The sequence below is a fragment of the Megalobrama amblycephala genome, linkage group LG12 (genome assembly GCF_018812025.1).
Source record: "Megalobrama amblycephala isolate DHTTF-2021 linkage group LG12, ASM1881202v1, whole genome shotgun sequence".
Lineage (NCBI taxonomy): Eukaryota > Metazoa > Chordata > Actinopteri > Cypriniformes > Xenocyprididae > Megalobrama > Megalobrama amblycephala.
This window is the reverse complement of record NC_063055.1, coordinates 31,950,511-31,973,255: the sequence shown is the minus strand read 5'-3', so window position 1 is coordinate 31,973,255 and position 22,745 is coordinate 31,950,511. Positions and strand designations below refer to the sequence as shown.

The 22,745-nt window shown below is 36.2% G+C and overlaps 2 protein-coding genes across 4 annotated transcripts; both read right to left on the bottom strand.

Moving 5' to 3' along the window:
* Positions 1–1,856: 1,856 nt before the first annotated feature.
* On the bottom strand, positions 1,857–13,543 carry LOC125280253 (major histocompatibility complex class I-related gene protein-like). Of its 3 annotated transcripts, none has more exons than XM_048210647.1 (7): positions 12,982–13,543; positions 5,262–5,519; positions 4,774–5,052; positions 4,288–4,578; positions 4,025–4,147; positions 3,882–3,926; positions 1,857–3,678 (listed from the first exon to the last, which is right to left on the bottom strand). In XM_048210647.1, the coding sequence occupies exons 1-7, from the start codon at positions 13,028–13,030 to the stop codon at positions 3,662–3,664; spliced, it is 1,062 nt and encodes a 353-aa protein (XP_048066604.1). In that variant the 5' UTR covers positions 13,031–13,543; the 3' UTR covers positions 1,857–3,661. The 3 variants fall into 3 exon arrangements, with proteins under 3 accessions (XP_048066604.1, XP_048066603.1, XP_048066605.1); XM_048210646.1 differs by lacking the exon at positions 12,982–13,543 and adding an exon at positions 11,704–12,970; XM_048210648.1 differs by lacking the exon at positions 12,982–13,543 and adding an exon at positions 9,959–10,020.
* A 1,747-nt stretch (positions 13,544–15,290) lies between these two features.
* On the bottom strand, positions 15,291–20,790 carry LOC125280252 (major histocompatibility complex class I-related gene protein-like). Its single transcript, XM_048210645.1, has 8 exons — positions 19,920–20,790; positions 19,081–19,356; positions 17,220–17,495; positions 16,762–17,052; positions 16,409–16,528; positions 16,234–16,278; positions 16,100–16,125; positions 15,291–15,705 (listed from the first exon to the last, which is right to left on the bottom strand). Exons 1-7 carry the CDS (start codon positions 20,005–20,007, stop codon positions 16,103–16,105), a joined length of 1,119 nt encoding a protein of 372 aa, XP_048066602.1. The 5' UTR covers positions 20,008–20,790; the 3' UTR covers positions 15,291–15,705; positions 16,100–16,102.
* Positions 20,791–22,745: the final 1,955 nt, after the last annotated feature.

Here is a 22,745-nt window from a genome sequence, read left to right as displayed (position 1 = left end):
TTGGCCATATTTACATTGGACATGTTAAAAAACATTTGATTTGGTGCATTAAATTATATTTTCATTACATTTATGCATTTGGCAGACACTTTTATCCAAAGGAATTTGTAGTGCAATCAATTTTTTTTTTTTTTTTGCCAGTATGTGTTGCAAACCATGGGCATTACTAGCCAGTGTTGGGGAAAGTTACTTACTAGTATTACATTCGATGCAGGAGTAAAATACATGCATACAGCAGCAGCGATATGTATTTTATACAGCAGCAAGCCATCACTCCAACTAAGCATAGTGGACATGAGAAAACGTATTATCATTTAACCGGGGCTCACCTTATTTGCTCAATGTCCAATAACACTTTCAAAGTTGATGTTTTCATTTACCTACATGTTTTTCAGGCTGGGTTCAGCTGAACGCGTTAGAGCCATGCTCATTATTTTTCCGTTGTACGAAAGACCTCCACTTTTACAATAGGAGTATAGAGGGTTTGACGATGACAATTATCAAATGATGCTAGATCATTATACTATTTATTTGCTCTGGTGGTTTTGGGGGGTTTCTTTTCTCATCTCTATTAGCCTGCAACGTGTTACCATTTGTTGAAGCCACACATAATGCACATTTTAATCGGTTATGTATGAGCCTTTTTGCTCAGGCACACATAGTCATAGGCCATTAGAGTTAAGCCATTCGGTGTGGTAGCCCAGGCACACATAGTCATAGCCAAAATACTTAGTTTAGTGGCATGCATACACTGGTATGTAGGAACATATGTAGCTAACACCACATTGGTAAGTTAACAGGGACGCCCTTTAAAAAGTGGCTACGCTGCGAGATGCATCACGTGCCTTATATGCACCTCATGGCAGCCCACATGTCTAACAGCTAGATCTGCTTGGGGGGAATAATGCGTAGGCAGATCTAGTCCGCCAAGATCAAGCATATGCCCCATTTCTCATACTCAAAACTAATGGGCCAGGCACACATAGCTAGCATACACATGGCTCCTTAGGCTCTTTGGAGCAGCAGCAGTACATATGTTTTGGCAGTCGATCTGCTGTGGGGTGAGGGCTGAATCGTCATCTTGCCTTCTGCGTGATGGGGGATTTTCTGACATACAGTACACTTGGCTTATATTGTTCAAATATCATGTCACCTGCTCTGTTGGGGGGTAATACATGTACGCTATATTGTACAGCAGCAGCATGTCTTACTTGCTCACAGCAGCGTGTCGTGTATGTATTGGCAGTAGCAAGTCCCATACTTCCTCTAAAGCAGCAGCAGCATAGCAGATCTATTCCACCAAGACCAAACATATCAACATATTCATACCCATTACCATACCAAACACTCCGAGAGTTGTCATGACAGAAATACAAAGTTCTGGCATGAAACTCTAATGGGCAGGCTAATAGGTCCTTTAACTCAACTTGCTCGTAACCACATCATTACAGTATCTATATGACACAGATGATTGGTTCACTCTGTATCAGTAGCCAATGAACTGCGTGCTCAATCTTCAAATACATGAGTAGCATTTGCCTTAGCAGTGCAGCGTGTTTCAGAAACCCTCCACCTGTATAGATCTGTTACGGGTAATTCATGTACGCTATATTGGACAGCAGCATGTTGTACTTGCTCACATACACGTGTCGTGTATGCATTGGCAGTAGCATGTCCTTGACTGCAGGATCCTTGATCACATTTATCTGCATCTGAAATTGTGGTGAATTAAATAATAATAAAAGTAATAATAAAATAAAATAAATAAAACAGGAAAAGAAATATATTAGCCAATAACAGATACTGAAACAGTGCCAAATGATTTGGACAATATATGTTGTTGCTTATATCAAAAGGGACATTTCACTTGATGATTTTTAACCAAATATAATATCCATTTTGTTGTCCAGATTGAGGTGTTTTATTGGGCAGCTTTTCTGTGATAAAGATTCTTTGTCTCATAATACAGTAAAAACAAAAATAGTGCTAGTAACAGTGTTGGGGGTAACGCATTACAAGTAACTTGAGTTATACGTAATCAGATTGCTTTTTTCAAGTAACTAGAAAATTAATGCATTACTTTTAAATTTTACAACAAAATATTCAAGTTACTTTTTCAAATAAGTAACGCAAGTTACTTTGTTTTCCCATGTATTGACTGACAGCTCTCCTGTCCTATTGAGAGAAATCGCAGAGTAAGTACCACGTTGTGTATGAACAAGATGGTTATTGTAGTTATACTGATGTGAGCAGGCATTTACACATCTCACTTGCACAAAAATAGTCTGTATTCCTCAAAATGAATCAAAAACAGTAAAATTCAAATTCAGAATATGACCTGCAATAATTAAACGTTAAATTACACGAACACCCTTAATGTATCCTTTATGTATCTCACTTTATTAAGCAGTTTCTTTGCTGCTGACCTTAACCATAATGCATTAATTTTCATAAAAAGTAACTAAGTAATGCAATTAGTTTTTTTTAAGGAGTTTTTGCAATTTTGCAATGCATTACTTTTAAAAGTAACTTTCCCCAACACTGGCTAGTAATGCTCATGGTTTGCCACACATACTGGCAAAAAAAAAAAAAAAAAACTTGATTGCACTACAAATTCCTTTGGATAAAAGTATCTGCCAAATGCATAAATGTAATGAAAATATAATTTAATGCACCAAATCAAATGTTTTTTAACATGTCCAATGTAAATATGGCCAAATTTTTACTAGGGGAGAGTAGGGTAAGATAGCACATTTTTACTTATGTTCCCAGGTGAAAATAATGTAGCCTACTTAAAGTGCTCTATTTTCACACAATAATTTTGTACTTAATATACTAAAAATTCTTCTTTAGTACTTCATAAGATAATCTTAAGAACATCTAAGTGTACTCAACTGTGCTATTTTGAGACACCATGAAATATATACTAAAATGTGCTTTTAACATAGTATCTCTGTAAAAAAAAATTACTAGCCTACCACATGTAGTACCATAAGTGGTAACTAAATAATTTTTTTAATACAGAGATAGTTTATATTGGGTACAAAATTAGTGTGCAAAAATAGAGCACTTTAAGTACATTGTAGAAGTGTACTTTTTTTCACCTGGGTTGTCTTCTATACAAGCAAAATTATCAAAAAAATAAACCTTCATTTCCAGGTGTCTGTTTTCACTTGATATACTAAAAATAAGTTTATAACAGAAAACAACAATATTTTTTAGAAGTTTCTATTGTGCTGTAAGTTTTTTTTAATAGACTCAGATATTATAGCTGAATGAGATGATTTTAATATCTGCATTAAGCCATAGTGTTACATGTAACAAACTCTTGAACATAACAGTTTATGCAAATTGTTTTTCCGTTTGTAATGTTTGCACATTTAGAAAGGGGTTTCTAGAGCAACATTTTGTCAGAAAACCTATCATGGTGGTTTAAGTCTTAAGTGGTTTTCAGTCCTTTTGTGCAGTCACTCTTATTTCTGCGCAGTGTGGCACACAGAAGTGAATTCTCCACAAAAGAAATCAGTTTGATGACTGTTCTCCTTTCTGCAACTTTCCACAGTGTCTCATCAGAGACTCCAATAAGAGAGTCTGACATCCACCTGAGACCAAATATTGTGTGTATATTTCTTCAGAATTTGGGTCCATCTGGGCACATTTTTCATGTAGCATCTTGCACTGAAGCAGAAAAAGAAAAAAAGATGTTTCTCAGTTCAATAGTTTCTCAGTACATTTAAAGTATAAATGAGATGTAAATTATATAATATTGTTTGTGTTGTTGAAATAAGTGTTGAAAAGTAAACAATCTACAATAGATATTTTATTTCATCACTTACTATAGCAGTAAAAAAAAAATAATAATAAAGTTTACATTTACTCACTTGGAGTATGGACATAATGACTCTTTGATGGTCTGGTAACTGAACCTTAATGAGAATGAAGCAGTTAACACACTTGTACCATAACAGAGTTCAGAGCATCACTCAACTACTATATGTAGTGCCTTTCTATATGTAACATTTACCAGCAGAATGTGTCTTCTTCCTCCATATAATGAGTGCAGTTATGAAGAGAACAGCCACACACAGTAACACCACACTGATAACTACAGACAGACTGAAGGATCCTGAGTCAGATTCAGCCACATCTGAATTTGGGGTGAAATGGAGAAAAAGTCAGTAAAACAGACAGGGGTAGTTTTTGTTGTTGTTCTTGTTATTAAACCTGATGTCTACTTCCATATCCAAAGGGTTTTTTGTTATTGTTTTATTGTTAGTATATCTTTACCAAATGTAATGCCCAGTTTGTTGTCCAGGTTGAGGTAGTTTGCTGTGCAGTTGTAATTATGTCCTTCAAGAAGTTCTTCTGCGCTGATCACCAAACTCTTCCTCATCTGGTAAGATCCATCTCCGTTGGGCAGAATCTCTCCTCCTGTGATCTGATCATCATCCACAGGGTGATCATCTCTGAACAGAGTCAGGTTAATGTGACGGGGGTAAAAACCAGTGGCCAGACAGCTCATCTGAAGCCCTTGAGAGTCTGGGAGTGTCTTCTTCATGAGTCTGACTCTGGGTTTCACTACAGAGAAGGACGAGAAGTGTTACTGTTATTAAACTGAATCAGTCATTCATTTATCGTAATCATTCATTCATAGCATTCAGAGGCACATATTTTCTGTCAGCACTGCTATCTGGGTCATATTTGTAAGTTAAGATGTTTTTAAACTTTATTTTACTGAATATATTATACTGTTAATCAGGTTGATTCTCTCACCTTTTCTCATCACATTGTTCTTTTCCATATTCAGGTACCTTCGCAAAGTTTTAATGCAAATAGGATGATACACATTTTCATACATAAAGTTTTCATGAAGTCGTTTTAGTTGGTCCCATGTTATCACCCATGGCATTTTGATCTGGATGGCATGTTTTTCTATGTCGAAAATAAACTCCTCCATATTTTGCCCACCGAAAGCATCCCAGTAATGAAGTAGACCTGGTTTACCATTTTTCAACAATTCACATCCAACAAGTCTCTGATGAACATGTACACCTTCAGATGAAGGAAAGAAAATTAGTTAAGATTTTTATTGTACTATGTCAATGAAGAATTATAAAATGTGATGAAATTAAAATGAATATACTGGTCTTTTTATGATATAAATGTAGCTTTCTCATTTCTACATCAAAATCTTTTAAGGAAATAACAGAAAACACATAAAAGCTACATGTGGTATTAAATGTGCTGTGTCTAACACTCACCGTCTGTGTGATTTTGGTGATCCTTCAGATAAAAAGCTCGATCTTTCATGTCGTAATACATATCACGAAATACAACACCAGCATCACTTTGCTCTTCATCATAGTATTTTGAATCGCTGTGAGAGCGATAGACAGATTTCCATGTGGTTGAGTCATAATACAGTATTTGCAGATCATCCAACATCACCACAACACTGAACTCAGGAAATGGTGTCTGTCCAACTATATATGTTGCCAAAGCCATCAGTGAGTGAGAACCTGTGGATACACAAGGACAAGCATATAATATTAGTATGAAGTCAAATTACATCATTACTGTAGATACAGTACAACTTTATATTTCTGCACACATCAACCAAAAGAGACACCAGGGTCAGAAAGAGCAGTCAAGCTAAAGAAGTGTGTGGAATTTAATGTGGTGCCCTTGCATTGATCGGAGAGGTTATATTGGCACATAGACTGCAATCTCATTTTGAACACTTAAAAACCAAGCCTTCCTGGATCTTATATTTGCACCCTATTTATACTTTTTTTTTCTTTTTTGCTATTAACACTCATTGTAAATAGCATTAGCATCTAATGCAAATAGTCTTTGAACAAATAAAAACTCCATGTAGTAGAGGGAAATTAAACTTTGAGAGGAGTCATTACAATGAATGTATATGCACAATATATATTTGTTAATTGAAAAGTGTTGAAATCAGCATTTTTAACGTTGACAGCACTGGGACTTTTATATTGACAGCGATTCAACCCAGCACCTGAACGCAGACGCACAGCTCACGTTCTCCGATCATCCCTATGCCCAAAATCCCTTCAAAGGGTTTACCCTCCGGAGTGACAGCTTCGAAGGGATGAAGGGTGTAGGGGTCAATGCACTTTTTGGAATGCTCTTCTGCATCATCTTAACGAGACAATCAAAGAGGCGCCTTCATCGCACATTTTGTACACTGGTCGACCGCCCAAAAAAAACACATTATGAACGATGAGTAGATTGTGCAAGTTGTGCCTTTTGTTTAACGTTAGTTTATTTATTTATTATTGGTTTATCGCACCATATTGTAAATTGTGTCCATGTATTTAAAACATTTGAATGGACTGATAACATTAGCTGTAAAGTATTTCTGTGGATGTACAATGTTGTTTTGACTATAATGACGTATCAAATCTAACTCGTATAAATATTACAGTAGTATAGAAAAATAATATACAGTGGTGTGAAAAACTGTTTGCCCCCTTCCTGATTTTTTATTTTTTTGCTTGTTTGTCACACTTTAATGTTTCAGATCATTAAAAAAAAATTAAAAATTAATCAAAGATAACACAAGTAAACACAACATGCAGTTTTTAAATAAAGGTTTTTATTATAAGGGGAAAACAAAATCCAAACCCACATGGCCCTGTGTGAAAAAGTGCTTGCCCCCTAAACCTAATAACTGGTTGGGCCACCCTTAGCAGCAACAACTGCAATCAAGTGTTTGAGATAACTTGCAATGAGTCTGTTACAGCGCTGTGAAGGAATTTTGGCCCACTCATCTTTGCAGAATTGTTGTAATTCAGCCACATTGGAGGGTTTTCAAGCATGAACTGCCTTTTTAAGGTCGTACCACAGCATCTCAATAGGATTGAGGTCAGGACTTTGACTAGGCCACTCCAAAGTCTTCATTTTGTTTTTCTTCAGCCATTCAGAGGTGGACTTGCTGGTGTGTTTTGGATCATTGTCCTGCTGCAGAATCCAAGTTCGCTTCAGCTTGAGGTCACGAACAGATGGCCGGACATTGTCCTTCAGGATTATTTTGGTAGACAGCAGAATTCATGGTTCCATTTATCAGAGCAAGTCTTCCAGGTCCTGAAGCAGCAAAACAGACCCAGACCATCACACTACCACCACCATATTTTACTGTTGGTATGATGTTCTTTTTCTGAAATGCTGTGTTACTTTTACACCAGATGTAATGGAACACACACCTTCCAAAAAGTTCAACTTTTGTCTCGTCAGTCCACAGAGTATTTTCCCCAAAATCTTGGGGATCATCAAGATGTTTTCTGGCAAAACTGAGACGAGCCTTTTTGCTCAGCAGCGGTTTTCATTTTGGAACTCTGCCATGCAGGCCATTTTTGCCAAGTCTCTTTCTTATGGTGGAGTCATGAACACTTCTTATACCTATCCTTTCACTTCCTCTAATCCCTCTCTATTGTAGCTTATGATACTCTGAGCACTGCCTAAAACTTGTATTGTGAGCACTTCTTGTGTCTATTTGCCTCGTCATGATGACTCGCTTGTTGTATTCCTCACTTGTAAGTCGCTTTGGATAAAAGCGTCTGCCAAACAAATAAATGTAAATGTTCCATGTTTTTGTAATTTGTGGATAATGGCTCTCACTGGAGTCCCAAAGCTTTAGAAATGGCTTTATGACCTTTTCCAGACTGATATATCTCAAATACTTTCTTTCTCATTTGTTCCTGAATTTCTTTGGATCTCAACATGATGTGTAGCTTTTGAGGATCTTTTGGTCTACTTCACTTTGTCAGGCAGGTCCTATTTAAGTGATTTCTTGATTGCAAACAGGTGTGGCAGTAATCAGGCCTGGGTGTGGCTAAAGAAACTGAACTCAGGTGTGATAAACCACAGTTATATTTTAACAGGGGGATCACTTTTTCACACAGGGCCATGTGGGCTTGGATTTTGTTTTCCCTTTATAATAAAAAACCTTCATTTAAAAACTGCATGTTGTGTTTACTTGTGTTATCTTTGATTGATATTTAAATTTGTTTGATGATCTGAAACATTAAAGTGTGACAAACATGCAAAAAAAAAAAAAATCGGGCAAACGCTTTTTCACACCCAGAGATGGGCGTAAATACATGGAAATGTATTTGAAATACAAATACAAAATACTGTGTAGAAAAAAGTATTTAAATACAAATACAAAATACTGTGTGGAAAAATGTATTTAAATACAAATACAGTATTTTGTATTTTGAAAATACACAAAATACATGTGAAATTGAAGATTCAGTGCAGGTATCCCTATTAGGCTGAAATCTATCTGGGCCTATTCTGAATGCCAAAAAGCATTTAGATGTGTGCAACTACTTAAAAACTTTCGTTTTAATTTTATATACCTCTTCCCTTCCCCTGCCCAGTAGGAAATAAAAAACTACAAAAAAACTGAATGTTTAGACACTGAATGTTATATATAATTTGTTAAGCTAATTATAAATAGTCACAGTGAATTAAGAAACTACATGGGCCTACTGACTTTTAATTCCTTACCTCATTTCTGCTCTCTCTGTCATTCTCTCTCTCTCTCTTTCTTAAGTGCTTGCTTCCTTGCTGGTAATTACAAATAAACTTATGTAGTGCAAAATAGCAGCCATTTATATACTTACTTCTGACAAGGTTACAATGTAGTCTATTACTTATGGTGAACACTACTAAAAAAAACTGTAAAACTGTGGGAACCTTTTCTGCTATATAGCAAAGAATAGGGATGGGTGATATGACCAAAATCTTAATTTTACTTCACAGTAACAATATATGACATGGTTTCAAAATTATCAATATCAGTTTTGATACCACAGCAAAAACTGAATTTCAAACTCTTTTGATGCTTTTTTTTACGCAAGTAGTATAGTATCTTTTAAATTTATTTAATGTAAAGTTTATATGTTTCTATATACATAATTAGAAAATATAAAGTTTATCTAAAATAAAATACAAATTAAATTAATTGATGGAGACAGACAATGATTAACCTAATTGTTTCGTCTCTACATAAACAAACATTTGCATAGATGGGTAAACACAATCACAATTTGGAAATGTGTCCAGTTACATTTTCATAAAGCACCATGTTTGTAAAATTTATAATGATTACATTTACAAAATGAGCCTGCATAGCAGAAATAATGAATAAAGTAATGGTTGGTGTTTAATACAATCGTTAATTGAAATAAAATAATTAATGAATTAAAAAACATATATAACAGTATTGATCAATTTAGTGTTATACATATGTTATCATATTAATATGTTTTGTTCTAATGTCACAAGTCACAATTTCAAGTTTACTTGGTTTAACTTGATTATTTGGTTAGTGTTTAAGAAGTGTACTAAAAAACTTTTTCACGTGTCGTAGGGGTGTGACAAGACAAGACAAGATTTTTACACACTATTTTTAAGAAATCCTCAATGGTGAAATACATGACTAGGAAAAATATTCTGCAGGTGTATTTGAAATGTTTTAACTAATCATCTTGTAATGCATGTCATTTCAGTTCTTTCAGAGTATGAATCATCATATGCAGTAAAAGACAACAATACTCAACATTGACCGTGCAAATATGACCGTGGAGTGAACAGATTATCCTTGAAAGGGACTTTGTTAGGGGCTTTGTTCAGCAGTTCTGTCTAATGCTTTACTCCTCCAACACAGAGACATTAAGAAGTTAGACATAGTTGGTTCACGTGTTTCAGAAATACAGTTTTTTTTTTTTTTTTATTAATTGGTTAGACGCTATTCAACCCATTCTAAACGCGAAACATCCCAAAACGCTCAATTCTCAAAATTGCTTTTCACCAAAAACAGCCAAAAGCTGGTATTTGCCGCCAGATTTAGTTTCCTACATATATTCAAAATGAGATGTATGATGACCATGGTTGAAAGTTTATAGGACAGCAGTAGGCTACTAACCTGCGTTAACGACTGTCAAAAATGACAACATGCACACAAAAATGTTGAGTCTCAAGCACTGTAAAAGGTTTTGCCACAAACTCAACTAACTTACTTCTCTTCTGTATGATTTCAGTCTCTTCAGACCTTACTGTACATGATTTATGAGCTTCTACAACTTTTGACCTCCTAACTGAACTCCTTTCCACAAACTGATCATAGAAATAGAAAACAGTAAAAATAAAAATCGTAACACTTTACAATAAGGTCTCATTTATTAACATTAATGTATTAACCAACATCAACTAACAATGTGCAATATATTTGCTCCAGTATTTATCAGTCTTTGTTTATGTTAGTTAATAAAAATAGTCATTCATTGTTAGTTGATGATAGTTCACAGTGCATTAACTAATGTTAACAAATGAAACTATTGTTTGTGCTTAATAAGATTAAGACAAAACTGTTATTCACTTTTATAGTAACACTTTACAATAAGTGCAACCATAATCACACTCTCTCAATATTCAAAGTGCAAATAAGACCAAATTTTTCTTTGATACAGAGCTAAGAGATGGTTACAACTACACTGCCCAGCCTAAAATAGCTTTCATATTGGGAGATATTTTCATTCATCAGGGAGCCGCTTTCAAAATGCGGGGTATTGAAATCGCGTTTGAATGCGATTTCAGCGATTTTCACTTTCAACGATCGCGCGTAACTCTGTGAATATGGAGCAGCGGCGACCGTTATCCAACTGAATTCAATGTTTTTTTATTTAAATACAAAGCAAAACGACAGTGGAGGCGTAATGTAAACGTAGCGGTGGCATATTCTTTCCTAATCATCCTAACACTCTGTCATGGCAACATCACGAGACTACTTTTTGCCTCGACGAGAAATCTCGTCACAGTTTAGTCTCGCGAGATCTCATCACACCCCTAATGTGTCGTCAAAATGACCCACAACCTAATCAGTTTACATGTGAAGAAATCCATTTATTCACAAACTTCTCACGAGACGAGTGTTTGACATAGTATAAGAGGTGTTTGACAAATTATTCAGCAAACTACTTCCTCTCATCGCTGCTTTTTGGTGGTTTGGAAAACAATTACTCAGAGTCGCCCTCTGTCGTTTCACAGAATTATACAACGGAGAGCACGTCAAGCATAAAAGCCTCGTAGGTTTACTGAGGAGCGTGCGCAGTAAGCAGGTTCATGGCGTAGAGCCATGCGAATTGTGAAAGTATAAACAAGGCTTCAACTGCACAAAGCTAAAGTCCTATCTATGAAAATGATTTAGAAAAAGTTCCATCGAATAAACGAATAAACGATATTGTCATATGATATCACCCATCCCTAACATGCAGTAACGTTAATGCTTCAAACACATTTGACAAGCTACTTTAATCAACAAGTAGCACATCCTCACTATTCCAGAAAAGTTGCCGGCTCATGTGCATGAATGTTGGGGTTGGGGGGGGAGAGGTGTGTCTGGTCTGAACTAGTTGATGCATGAAAACAACACCCTGATAAAGAGGTTGACTGTCGGTCTCAAAGTATTTTGAGTATTTTGAAAATACAAAAATACTCATCTTAAATGTATTTAAATACAAATTACATTTGATTTTTTCCAAAGGCTTTAAAATACAAAATACAAAATAGTATTTTGTATTTCAAATACGTATTTTAAATACATGTATCTGAAATACTGCCCATCCCTGTTCACACCACTGTACATATATTTATAGGTAAAATCGAACTGACCCATTCTGTGACGCCAAACAACTTCCCTGTCCAAAGGATCGTGGGGGTCCAAAGTGTCCATCAGTTGTACCCTTCGAAATCCTTCATTCAGAAGGGCCCTTTGAAGTGGCCAGTTTTGAGCACTTTGGTTTGGAAAGACCCTTCAATATGGCGTCCATGATTGTTTTCACTCCGAAATGCCCTTCAGAGGGCGATATATCCCGTTTTGGAATGCACCATTTATTACTGTTGTGAATGGGAGAAACTGCAATGTGCAATATTGCAGAATAGGTCCCGCCTTCTAGGTAAAAGAGCCAATCGCTGATTGATAAAGTCATTGCTTCACTGCAGCTGCCAATATAAGCTTCGATTCCCATAGAAACTTGAGATTTGCACTAGGACTGCACATGCACATTTGGCTCATATAGTCTGAAAAATAAGCCTTTTAAGGCTAAGAAACAATGTTTACAGGGCAGATCACTTCAGATTTTGTTGCTGATTTGAAATATGTTATTTAATGATAAGTTTGCTGAGCAGGTTTTGAGATTTCAGGATTCCCCCATTCAAATACCCAGGTGATAAATAGTACAAAGTGCTCTATTTTTGCACATTAATTTTGTACTTAATTAGTACTAAAGAAGAAATTTTAGTATATTGAGATAATTTTAAGAACATCTAAGTATAACTGTGCTATTTTAAGACACCATGAAATATAAAATGTGCTTTTAATATAGCCTACTATTTAAAAAAAATTATTTAGTTACCACTTATATTACTTGAACCCAGTGTACTACAAGTAAGTAAATACATTTTTTTAAATACAGAGATAGTATATTAAAAGCACATTTTAGTTCATATTTCACGGTGTCTTAAAATAGCACAGTTGAGTTCGGGCAGCTATTTAGGTTATCCTAAATAACCTAACGCCGGAGGCGTTGCAAATATGACCGTGGAGTGAACAGATTATCCTTGAAAGGGACTTTGTTACGGGCTTTGTTCAGCAGTTCTGTCTAATGCTTTACTCCTCCAACACAGAGACATTAAGAAGTTAGACATAGTTGGTTCACGTGTTTCAGAAATACAGTTTTTTGTTTTTGTTTTTTATTATTAATTGGTTAGACGCTATTCAACCCATTCTAAACGCGAAACATCCCAAAACGCTCAATTCTCAAAATTGCTTTTCACCAAAAACAGCCAAAAGCTGGTATTTGCCGCCAGATTTAGTTTCCAACATATATTCAAAATGAGATGTATGATGACCATGGTTGAAAGTTTATAGGACAGCAGTAGGCTACTAACCTGCGTTAACGACTGTCAAAAATGACAACATGCACACAAAAATGAGCATCCTCTCAAATAATAAATCCCAGTGGTTCAGAAAAGAATGCGGGTGTATTTTCCCTTCAAACGTGTTCTCTTATTGTAACTGTTTTCAACAGTTTGTTGTTATTCTTCTTCCTCTTTGTTTTCGGAGTGTTACAAAACAGTTGCATACTGCCATCTACCATATCGGCGCGTGTAATATAGCTTCATATCAGTTTTACACTGAATTGCATGCAAGTGCAGTTATCCGTTAGTTGAGACTTCAAGACCTGCAATGGGTGTGAGAGATAAGAGAGATGTCGAAAATGTGTGCTGTGTGTGTGCCTCCTTCAACGGGTTTATATCCTATGAATTGTGTGTCTTGTAAATATTTAAAAATCACCCTTATTACTTTACTCTGTCTTTAGTCTCTAATAATACAGTCGATTCTCTTCCAGTTTAGGATATTATTTTTAGCCTATTGTCCATGGTAATAGTTTTTTTTTTTTTTCCTTTTGTTTTTTTTTCTTCATTTCATTAACATGTTCTACAGTCTCACTACACTGACATTTATTAGTTTTTGTTTTAACAGTGTGTTGTTTAATTCTGCGTGTCCCAATCTGTTTCAAATATTACTTCTTCTCTTCTGTATTTACTTTGATAAACTGATGCCATTGTAAAATACTTTGTTGGCCATATAAGCTTTTATTAGTGATTTACCTATATTAAAATCTTTAGAACATTTTAGATGTTTAGATGGTCTGCTATCTCATATTCAGAAGAAAATCCTGAGCATTTTACTAGGTTTAATTTAGTAAGAATTGTCAAACTCAAGTGATTAATAGTAAGTTCTACAGTATACATTGAAAGGAATTTTGAATGAATGAATACATACATACAGACATATACATAATGTTGTCTGTGCATATATGGCACATGTTGGTGCTTTTCCAGTATCTTCCATGAACACCTGTGTGAAAATGTCTTAAAGTAACAGTACACTACACTACTACACTAAGTACACTTTTTAGTTTAAGTGCTTGGATTAATGAGAAAGTGATGACAGCTTGAGTGTATCCAGGGTTCCTACAAATTTTCCATTTCAAAATTCCATACTTTTCCAGACCTCCTTCAAAACGATTTCTGCCATTGGTAAGCTTTGTGTCCTTTTCTATGTTTTCTCTGCTTCATGTTTGTAGTCCGGGTCCTACAGTCTTTTAGTGATTTTTAAATTAGTGTTTGATTGTTGAAATAAAGTTTTGTATTAAGTATTCACGTCTAGGCCCTTATAGCTTATAGTGCATGTATTTAGCAAAATGGTCCTCTCGAAATTCATTTTTGTAGCTGAATAATGAGTATTTGGACACTGAACGCTTTTCTGAGATAGGCTAAATGTGACATTTTTACAAGTTGTTTTATTGACGCCCCTCTGCAGTTGAAACACTGATTGATTGATTGATTGATTGATTGATTGCATGTGACATGATACAGATTTCAGTAAGTTGTACTGTATCTTTCAACATACCTTCGGATGTTCATTCATGTTTATTTTGTGCTGTAACTAGTGAAGCGGAAGAGATGGTTGGTTCATGAGCGCTACAGTGATCTGTCACACCACAAAGCACCAAGAAAGATTGCGACTCACTCCAGTCTATGGTAGCCCATTTTCAATTCTTGTGAGAATCTTGTGACACACACACACTCGCCCCGAAAAAAAAAAAAACTCTAAACGATTCATATAAATGACGTATTTTGATTCAAAATGGCTAATTTTGCCAAAAAGTGACTAGTTTGCAGGTATGATAAATTAGAAAACTGAATAGAGCCAATAGTCTGGAAACACAAATATTTTTCCATACTGTGATTTCTTTTTCCATATATTTCCAGACCTGGAAATTACTCAAATCAAATTCCATACTTTTCCATACTTTTCCAAACTGTGTAGGAACCCTGGTATCCATGATTGTTCTGCTCCCTTGCAGTCAGCTCTCCTTGACCTGTAAATGCCATTCATCTGTTGTATGACTATTTTCATGTTCTTCTTCTCATTTACCAGACAAGGTCTTTGTTAGTCACTTTTTTAATAATTAACTTTTACATGCTAGATGTGCTTTGTCTCAACAGGAAAGTGAAAACTTTGGGAATTTTGAGTCCTAAGCTGTGTCAATAGCACCAGGTGTGTCAGGTGTTTATGTAGGACACAATCTCCCATGACACTGAAAAGAAAAGCTTTCATAACATAACAGACACAAAGTAGATTATTCAAATGCAACATTTTATTCAACCATATAAATCTACAATGCTTTAAAAAGTTAAAACAGTTCAAGAGAATGACATATTCACCATACAAAAAAGAACTGACTGTATCTGTTTACAAAAGTATTTATCAAGCAGATAATTATATGAATGTCTAATTTTATTAATGTATAAAGTCTGAGTGATGAGTGTCTCCTTTCTGAATCTTTCTACACTGTCACAAGAAATTCTGAGTTTACAGTCTGTATAAGTTTACAGTATGTTTTCTGCTACACCTAAAGTCTAGTGCTGCCACCTTTGTTGATTTTGTGAAACCACTAGAGGGCCTCAGCAAACTACCAAAATGGGCTGCAAGATCACTAAACATAATTTAATAAAAAGTTCAAAGCTGAAAATAAGCAGCTTTGTCATTTCATCAGAACAGAGGAAGGATCTTTGATATTGACAACGGGGCCTTGAGAACCACTGCAACAGAGAACATGCACATAGCCTTTCAGAAACAATTGTATATTTGTTACCCACCTAATGTTACAGCAAAATGCTAAATAAAAATATCGCAATTTTCTAAAGGTAAAAGTTGTTCTGCATGTACAGTACAGAACAGCAGAATAATAAAACACAGATCACCTTGGAACAGCAAAACAACGACAACGAAAAACAGCCAAACAGGCTTAATTTTCATGTTGCATATACTGTTCACTATCTGTTATTGTAGTGTAACTATATTACATTCCTTTGTCGTTTTAATCAAATATCATTTGATGGTCATTATCATAACAAAACCTGATGGTATCTCTGAGCAAATGCTAAGGCTTTTTAATTTTAAGTTTGAATTTAGTATAGGCCCATTTAGACTCACTTTTCATGTTTCATCTTGCGTGGAAGCTGAAATAAAGAAAGAAAATATTTTGGTTGTCATCTCCAATAGGCTACCAACCTTAAAATGAACATATTGGTGAATTCATATTACTTCATTAAACATAGAGTACTTACATGGAGTAAGGGAGTAATCACTCTTTGACGTCTCAGAGCCTCGTCCTGAATAACAATGGCACAGTTAAACAAAGAACACTAGAAACATGAAACTGCATTGGGGTGAACTTTAAAAGAGTCTCTGAAGGAAATGATGTTTGGTTTCTTTTCCTAATTGAGTTTACAAAACATTTACCAGCAGAATGTGTCTTCTTCCTCCATTTGATGAGTATGATGAGAACAGCCACACACATTAACACCAGCACACTGATAACTACAGACAGACTGATGGATCCTGAGTCAGATTCAGCCACATCTGAAATGAATTAAAAATAATAATAATAATAATAATAATTTTAAATATTATCAACAATAGTGAGATAGACAACTGGAAAAGAAAGTTAAATAAAGTTAGTAAAACGTCTAATAGTATTGTTGCTTTTTCTAAGGATTGATATACTGAATTTTATTGTAGAATGGTAATAAAGTATCTTGAATCTAATTTGTTGTTCAGTTTTGTTTGTTAGATGTTTATTAGTTTTTCTTTACCAAATGTAATGTCCAGTTTGTTGTCCAGATTGAGGTGTTTCATTGTACAGTTGTATTTGTGTTTTTCACGTTGTTCTTCTACACTGATCACCAAACTCTTCCTCATCTGGTAAGTTCCGTCTCCGTTGGGAAGAATCTCTCCTCCTGTGATCTGATCATCATCCACAGGCTGATCATCTCTGAACAGAGTCAGGTTAATGTGACGGGGGTAAAAACCAGTGGCCAGACAGCTGATCTGAAGACCTTGAGAGTCTGTGAGTGTCTTCCTTATGAGTCTGACTCTGGGTTTCACTAGAGAAAAGAATGGGAAGTGTTACTGTTGTTAAACTGTTGGGTTCATTTATTAGAATCAATATTTTATGATTCATAAAGCATTTGAAGGCAGATGCATTTTCTGTCAGCACCGCTGTGTGAGTCATAGTTATGCTATCTGAAGTTAATCAGGTTGATTTTCTCACCTTTTCTCATCACCTTGTTCTTTTCCATATTCAGGAACCTCCGTAGTGTTTTAATGCAAATAGGTTGATAAATGTATTCATGCAGAAACTTTTTATTATGCCATTCTTGTTGGCTCCATGGCATCCATGGCATTTTCGCTTGCATTTCATTTTTTTCTGCATTAAAGGCAAATTCCTCTGTATTTATTTGATCAAAAGCATCCCATGACTTCAGTAGACCTGGTTTATCATTGTTCAGTAATTCACACCCAACAAGTCTCTGATGAACATGTACACCTGTAGATAAATGGAAAGAAACTGAATTAAGACTTACTGGTATACACTGACTTACATATAAGATGTGGAGAATTAAGCATTCTTTCTATCTCTTGTACATGTAGCTTTCTCACTTCAACATTAAAGCTTTACACCGATCAGGCATAACTTTAGGCTTGTTTGAGATTCATCAGCACTGACCGATCAGACCGATCGGTGTATGACATCAAAGTGCTGCAAGAGCGTTTTTAAGAGCATACGACTCCTTATGCTTTTGAATCGCTCTCATGGTACTTTGATGTCATACACTGATCGATTTGCGCAGCACCGATGCATCTCGAACGAGCATATTATGACCACTGACAGGTGAAGTGAATAACACTGATTATCTCTTCATCTCATATTAGGCAGCAAGTGAACATTTTGTCCTCAAAGCTGATATGTTAGAAGCAGGAAAAATGGGCAAGCATAAGGATTTGAGCGAGTTTGAAAAGGGACAAATTGTGATGGCTAGACGACTGGGTCAGAGCATGTCCAAAACTGCAGCTCTTGTGGGGTGTTCCCAGTCTGCAGTGGTCAGTATCTATCAAAAGTGGTCCAAGGAAGGAACAGTGGTGAACCGGTGACAGGGTCATGGGCTGCCAAGGCTCATTGACGCACATGGGGAGCGAAGGCTGGCCCGTGTGGTCCGATCCAAAAGACAAGCTACTGTAGCTCAAATTGCTCAAGAAGTTCATGCTGGTTCTGATAGAAAGGTGTCAGAATACACAGTGCATCACATTTTGTTGTTTATGGGGCTGCATAGCCGCAGACCAGTCAGGGTACCCATGCTGACCCCTGTCCACCGCCAAAAGCGCCGACAGTGGGGACGTGAGCATCAGAACTGGACCATGGAGCAATGGAAGAAGATGGCCTGGTCTGATGAATCAAGTTTTCTTTTACATCACATGGATGGCCGGGTGCATGTGCGTCACTTACCTAGGGAACACATGGTGCCAGGATGCACTATGGGAAGAAGGCAAGCCGGCGGAGGCAGTGTGATGCTTTGGGCAATGTTCTACTGGGTAACCTGGGTCCTGCCATCCACGTGGATGTTACTTTGACACGTACCACCTACCTAAGCATTATTGCAAACCATGTGCACCCTTTCATGGAAACGGTATTCTCTGGTGGCTGGGGCCTCTTTCAGCAGGATAATGCTCCATGCCACCAGCTAAAATGGTTCAGGAATGGTTCACAACAACGAGCTTGAGCTGTTGACTTGGCCTCCAAATTCCCCAGATCTCAATCTAATCGAGCATCTGTGGGATGTGCTGAACAAAGTCCGATCCATGGAGGCCCCACCTCACAACTTACAGGACTTTTAAGGATCTGCTGCTAACATCTTGATGTCAGATACCACAGCACACCTTCAGGGGTCTAGAGGAGTCCATGCCTCAACGTATCAGGGCTGTTTTGGCAGCAAAAGGGGGACACAATATTAGGAAGGTGGTCATAATGTTATGCCTGATCAGTGTACATACATGCATAAACAAACAAACAAAAAAATGCTGTAATTTGTTAATAACGTATTGTGTGGAATTATCAATCTGTTGCATGAACCAACCTGAGTGATCCGTGTCATTTAATTGTTCCTTAAGATAAACTGCTTGACGTTTCAGGTTGTTATATATATATTGAAATATAACACCACCATCACTTTGCTCTTCATCATAGTACTGTGAATCGCTGTGAGAGCGATAGACAACTTTCCATGTGGTTGAGTCATAATATGCTATTTGCAGATCATCCAACATCAGCACAACAGTAAACTCAGGAAATGGTGTCTGTCCAACTATATATGTTGCCAAAGCCATCAGTGAGTGAGAACCTGTGGATACACCTGAACAAGCATGCAATATTAGTGTGACTTCATACTATTACTGTACATATACTTTATTCCTGCATATACATTTACTGTACATATACATTATTCCTGCAAACATCTACAGAAATGTTAAAAACGAAACACCATAAATAGTTTTTATTTGTTAATGGAAGTGATTTTTCCTCCCAAACTAGTTATGTTAGTTAAGTCCCGCCCCTCAGCCGATTCTAAAGTTATTATTAATGTTCATGACAATCATAATACTGATTGCTACACAATGCTAAAACAACCCCTACATCATAACAAAAATTGCGATATAGTATTAGTAACATCCTTTAGTTGGCAGTTTTTTTCCCTCTCATTTGCTTACACAACTGAACCATTCTGTTAGCAAACTATCCCAATATGTTCTAAAAGAAAGACTTGATTCTTAAAACTATACACTAACACTATTCACTAAAAATGCTAACCACCAGCAAAAGCTAAGCTGGATTTAGTAGGCTATAAAGGAATTCAAAATCACAGATTTGTGACCGTGCATAAAATATGTTGAAAGAAAAATCATGGCAGTAACTTACCTGCGTTAACGACTGCCAAAAATGACAACATGCACACAATGAGCATTCTCTCAAATAATAAATCCCTGTGATTCAGAAAATGGTACATGAGTTGTGTTTCTTATCTGATCTTCATTGGAAGCCTTTCAAAGTTTATCTGTTACTTTCTCAACACGGAAGAGAATGTAAAACCTTTTATTTACTTACACTCTGAGTGAGATAGAAACAAGGTGTGTGGGACGGGGGTGATCATAGCCTAAAAGAATGTCTTTCATTTCTAACATTAAGTTATATAGATTACTTTTTTTTTTTTTTCAGGATTAGAGATGATTTATTCGGTGCTCCTTAAATAGCTGCATTCTAGCGAGGCTGTGTCAAGCTTGTAGGCTCCTCAGCATTAAATGCTTCAATGAGACGGTGGTAAGCATGGCTATGTCATAAAGGTTTCCACCGCCACGGTCTCACATTAGGTGGCTAAATAACTTTCTGGCAAAGTCAAGACACAATTAAGTGTGACTCCTAAGAGTGCCCAATTCAAGAATACCATGAGTACCCTGGATAACCCTTGACCAGGTATGATTTTACAATCTTGTTTCTGCTTACTTTCCAGTCAACTTCATCTACAGTAAAATATCTGTGCCAGACATAAACTGCATACCAGTTCAGGGTCTCGGGCACCAAAATAAAACTACTGAAATATTTAAATTAAAGTATATACTCTTGTGATAATAATTAGTAGCAACCTTAAGTCACAAATACACCAAGTATTTTCCTCCCCCCAAAATCTCAAAATAACAAAGTGTGGTACAGTGATGATATCAGTACCTTGATTATTAAAGGTCCCGTTCTCCGTGATCCCATGTTTCAAACTTTAGTTAGTGTGTAATGTTGTTGTTAGAGTATAAATAAAATCTGTAAAATTTTAAAGCTCAAAGTTCAATGCCAAGCAAGATATTTTATTTAACAGAAGTCGCCTACATCGAACGGCCAGTTTGGACTACATCCCTCTACTTCCTTCTTTAATGACGTCACTAAAACAGTTTTTTGACTAACCTCTGCCCACAGGAATACACAAGAGTTGCGTTTGTAGAGTGTGTTTGTCGCCATGTCGTCGAAACGCTGTTATTTTCATCCCGCAGTCCAATCACCGGGTCTGATTCCGGCTCAAATTGATATGGTAAAATTAAAGACATGTTTACAATAACACTGAGCGCGTGCATCTCCACGTTATGGTAAGAGGCGTGACTTTTCCGGGCACGGTGCGCTCAGAGCTGTTGAATCACAACACAGGAACCGCTGGCACAATCAGAACTCGTTACGTATTTCTGAAGGAGGGACTTCATAGAACAAGGAAGTCATCAGCCCGTTTTTATGACAGTGGAAACAGCGGTATACAGATAAGTAAATTATGTGAAAAATACTGTGTTTTTTTACACGCGAAACATGAATACGTGTTATATTGCACACTATAAACACAATCAAAGCTTCAAAAAACCACGTAAAACGGGACCTTTAAATAGTTTATTATTACTTATAATGATTGTGTTTACCTGTGAATAGGCTCACCATGGTACTAGCCATGGTATTGTCATGGCACTTTCTTGTACTGTTTTGTTTGATAACAATGGATTGTAACTATACACTTCATCCAAAGCTCTTACAATAACATTTACATCCCCGTACTATATAAATTGTGTTGCTTAAATAGGCCCACTATATATTACATAACATACTGGATTGTGCTGTAATATTTAGAATTTTCAAAACAAAGATCATGATCCTTGAACATGTTGCACTTGGTGAAATCAGGTTCTGCGTGCCATTTAGAGGTTTTATTCGCTATTATATAATTATATCAGATGAACATTCTCCTTTCTAAAATTATCTACAGAGACTACAATAAGAAAGCCTGTAAACCCGATGAGACATTTTGGGAGACATACTGTATAATACTTTTGAATACTGCATACTACCATTCAGGCTCATTTATCATGTTGCATCTTTCACTGAAGCTGAAAAAAAGATAAATAGTTTACTTGTCATTTTTAATAATTTATTAAATTTTATGATATTATAAAAATTAACAAATGTTTGTAAACGTAAAGATTTCCCAATAAAAAAAAATAACAAAAGAAAATACTCATTTGGAGATGTACTGAATCTGTGATGTCCTGGAATATGAACCTAAATGAGAATGATGCAGTTACACAAAGTTAGCATGAAATACAGAGCATCTCTAAAACAGGATGATTAGTTTTCTTAGGTTTTCGGGGTTTTCACTAAAGTGAAAATTTTGTTGGAATATTTTGTTGTTTCTTAACAAATCAACTTGGATATCAGATTTAATATCATGGACCAGGTTGCTTTTCTCAAGATGACACTTTCATTTCCTTACTTAACATTTACCAGCAGCATGTGTCTTCCTCCAGATGATGAGTGCAGGTCTGATGAGAGCAGCCACACACATCAACACCAGCACACTGATAACTACAGACAGACTGAAGGATCCTGGGTCACATTCAGCCACATCTGAAATTGTGGGGAGAAATTAAAACAAAGATGTATTTTTAACTTTTATGATGTTAATTGTAGGCTATTAACAGTACTGTATCAGATATTGCAGTACACATAAATGAGCAGTCCTCTCTCTCTATGTATAGTAGTGTGTATTTGATCAAAACTCTTCTAACCGTTTTTACCCAGTTTCTGAGCAGTCTTTAGTAACGGCTGTCTGGACTTCCCCTGTCGACCACTGCTGGGGGCATGTGGTTTTACAGAATCTTCCAAGTAGGCTATAGCTCTCTGCAGGCCAGTATAGGATTGACTAGATCAAGATTCAGGATTGGT

Coding starts and splice junctions, on each gene's coding strand:
- LOC125280253 (XM_048210646.1), bottom strand. CDS start 11,764: ATGGACACTTTGGACCCCCACGATCCTTTGGACAGGGAAGTTGTTTGG. Junction 5,053..5,261: donor TCACCAAAATCACACAGACG/GTGAGTGTTAGA, acceptor CTTCATCTGAAG/GTGTACATGTTCATCAGAGA. Junction 3,927..4,024: donor GAAGAAGACACATTCTGCTG/GTAAATGTTACA, acceptor ATTCTCATTAAG/GTTCAGTTACCAGACCATCA.
- LOC125280252 (XM_048210645.1), bottom strand. CDS start 20,007: ATGTACCATTTTCTGAATCACAGGGATTTATTATTTGAGAGAATGCTC. Junction 17,053..17,219: donor GAACAAGGTGATGAGAAAAG/GTGAGAAAATCA, acceptor TCTTTTCTCTAG/TGAAACCCAGAGTCAGACTC. Junction 16,279..16,408: donor GAAGAAGACACATTCTGCTG/GTAAATGTTTTG, acceptor ATTGTTATTCAG/GACGAGGCTCTGAGACGTCA.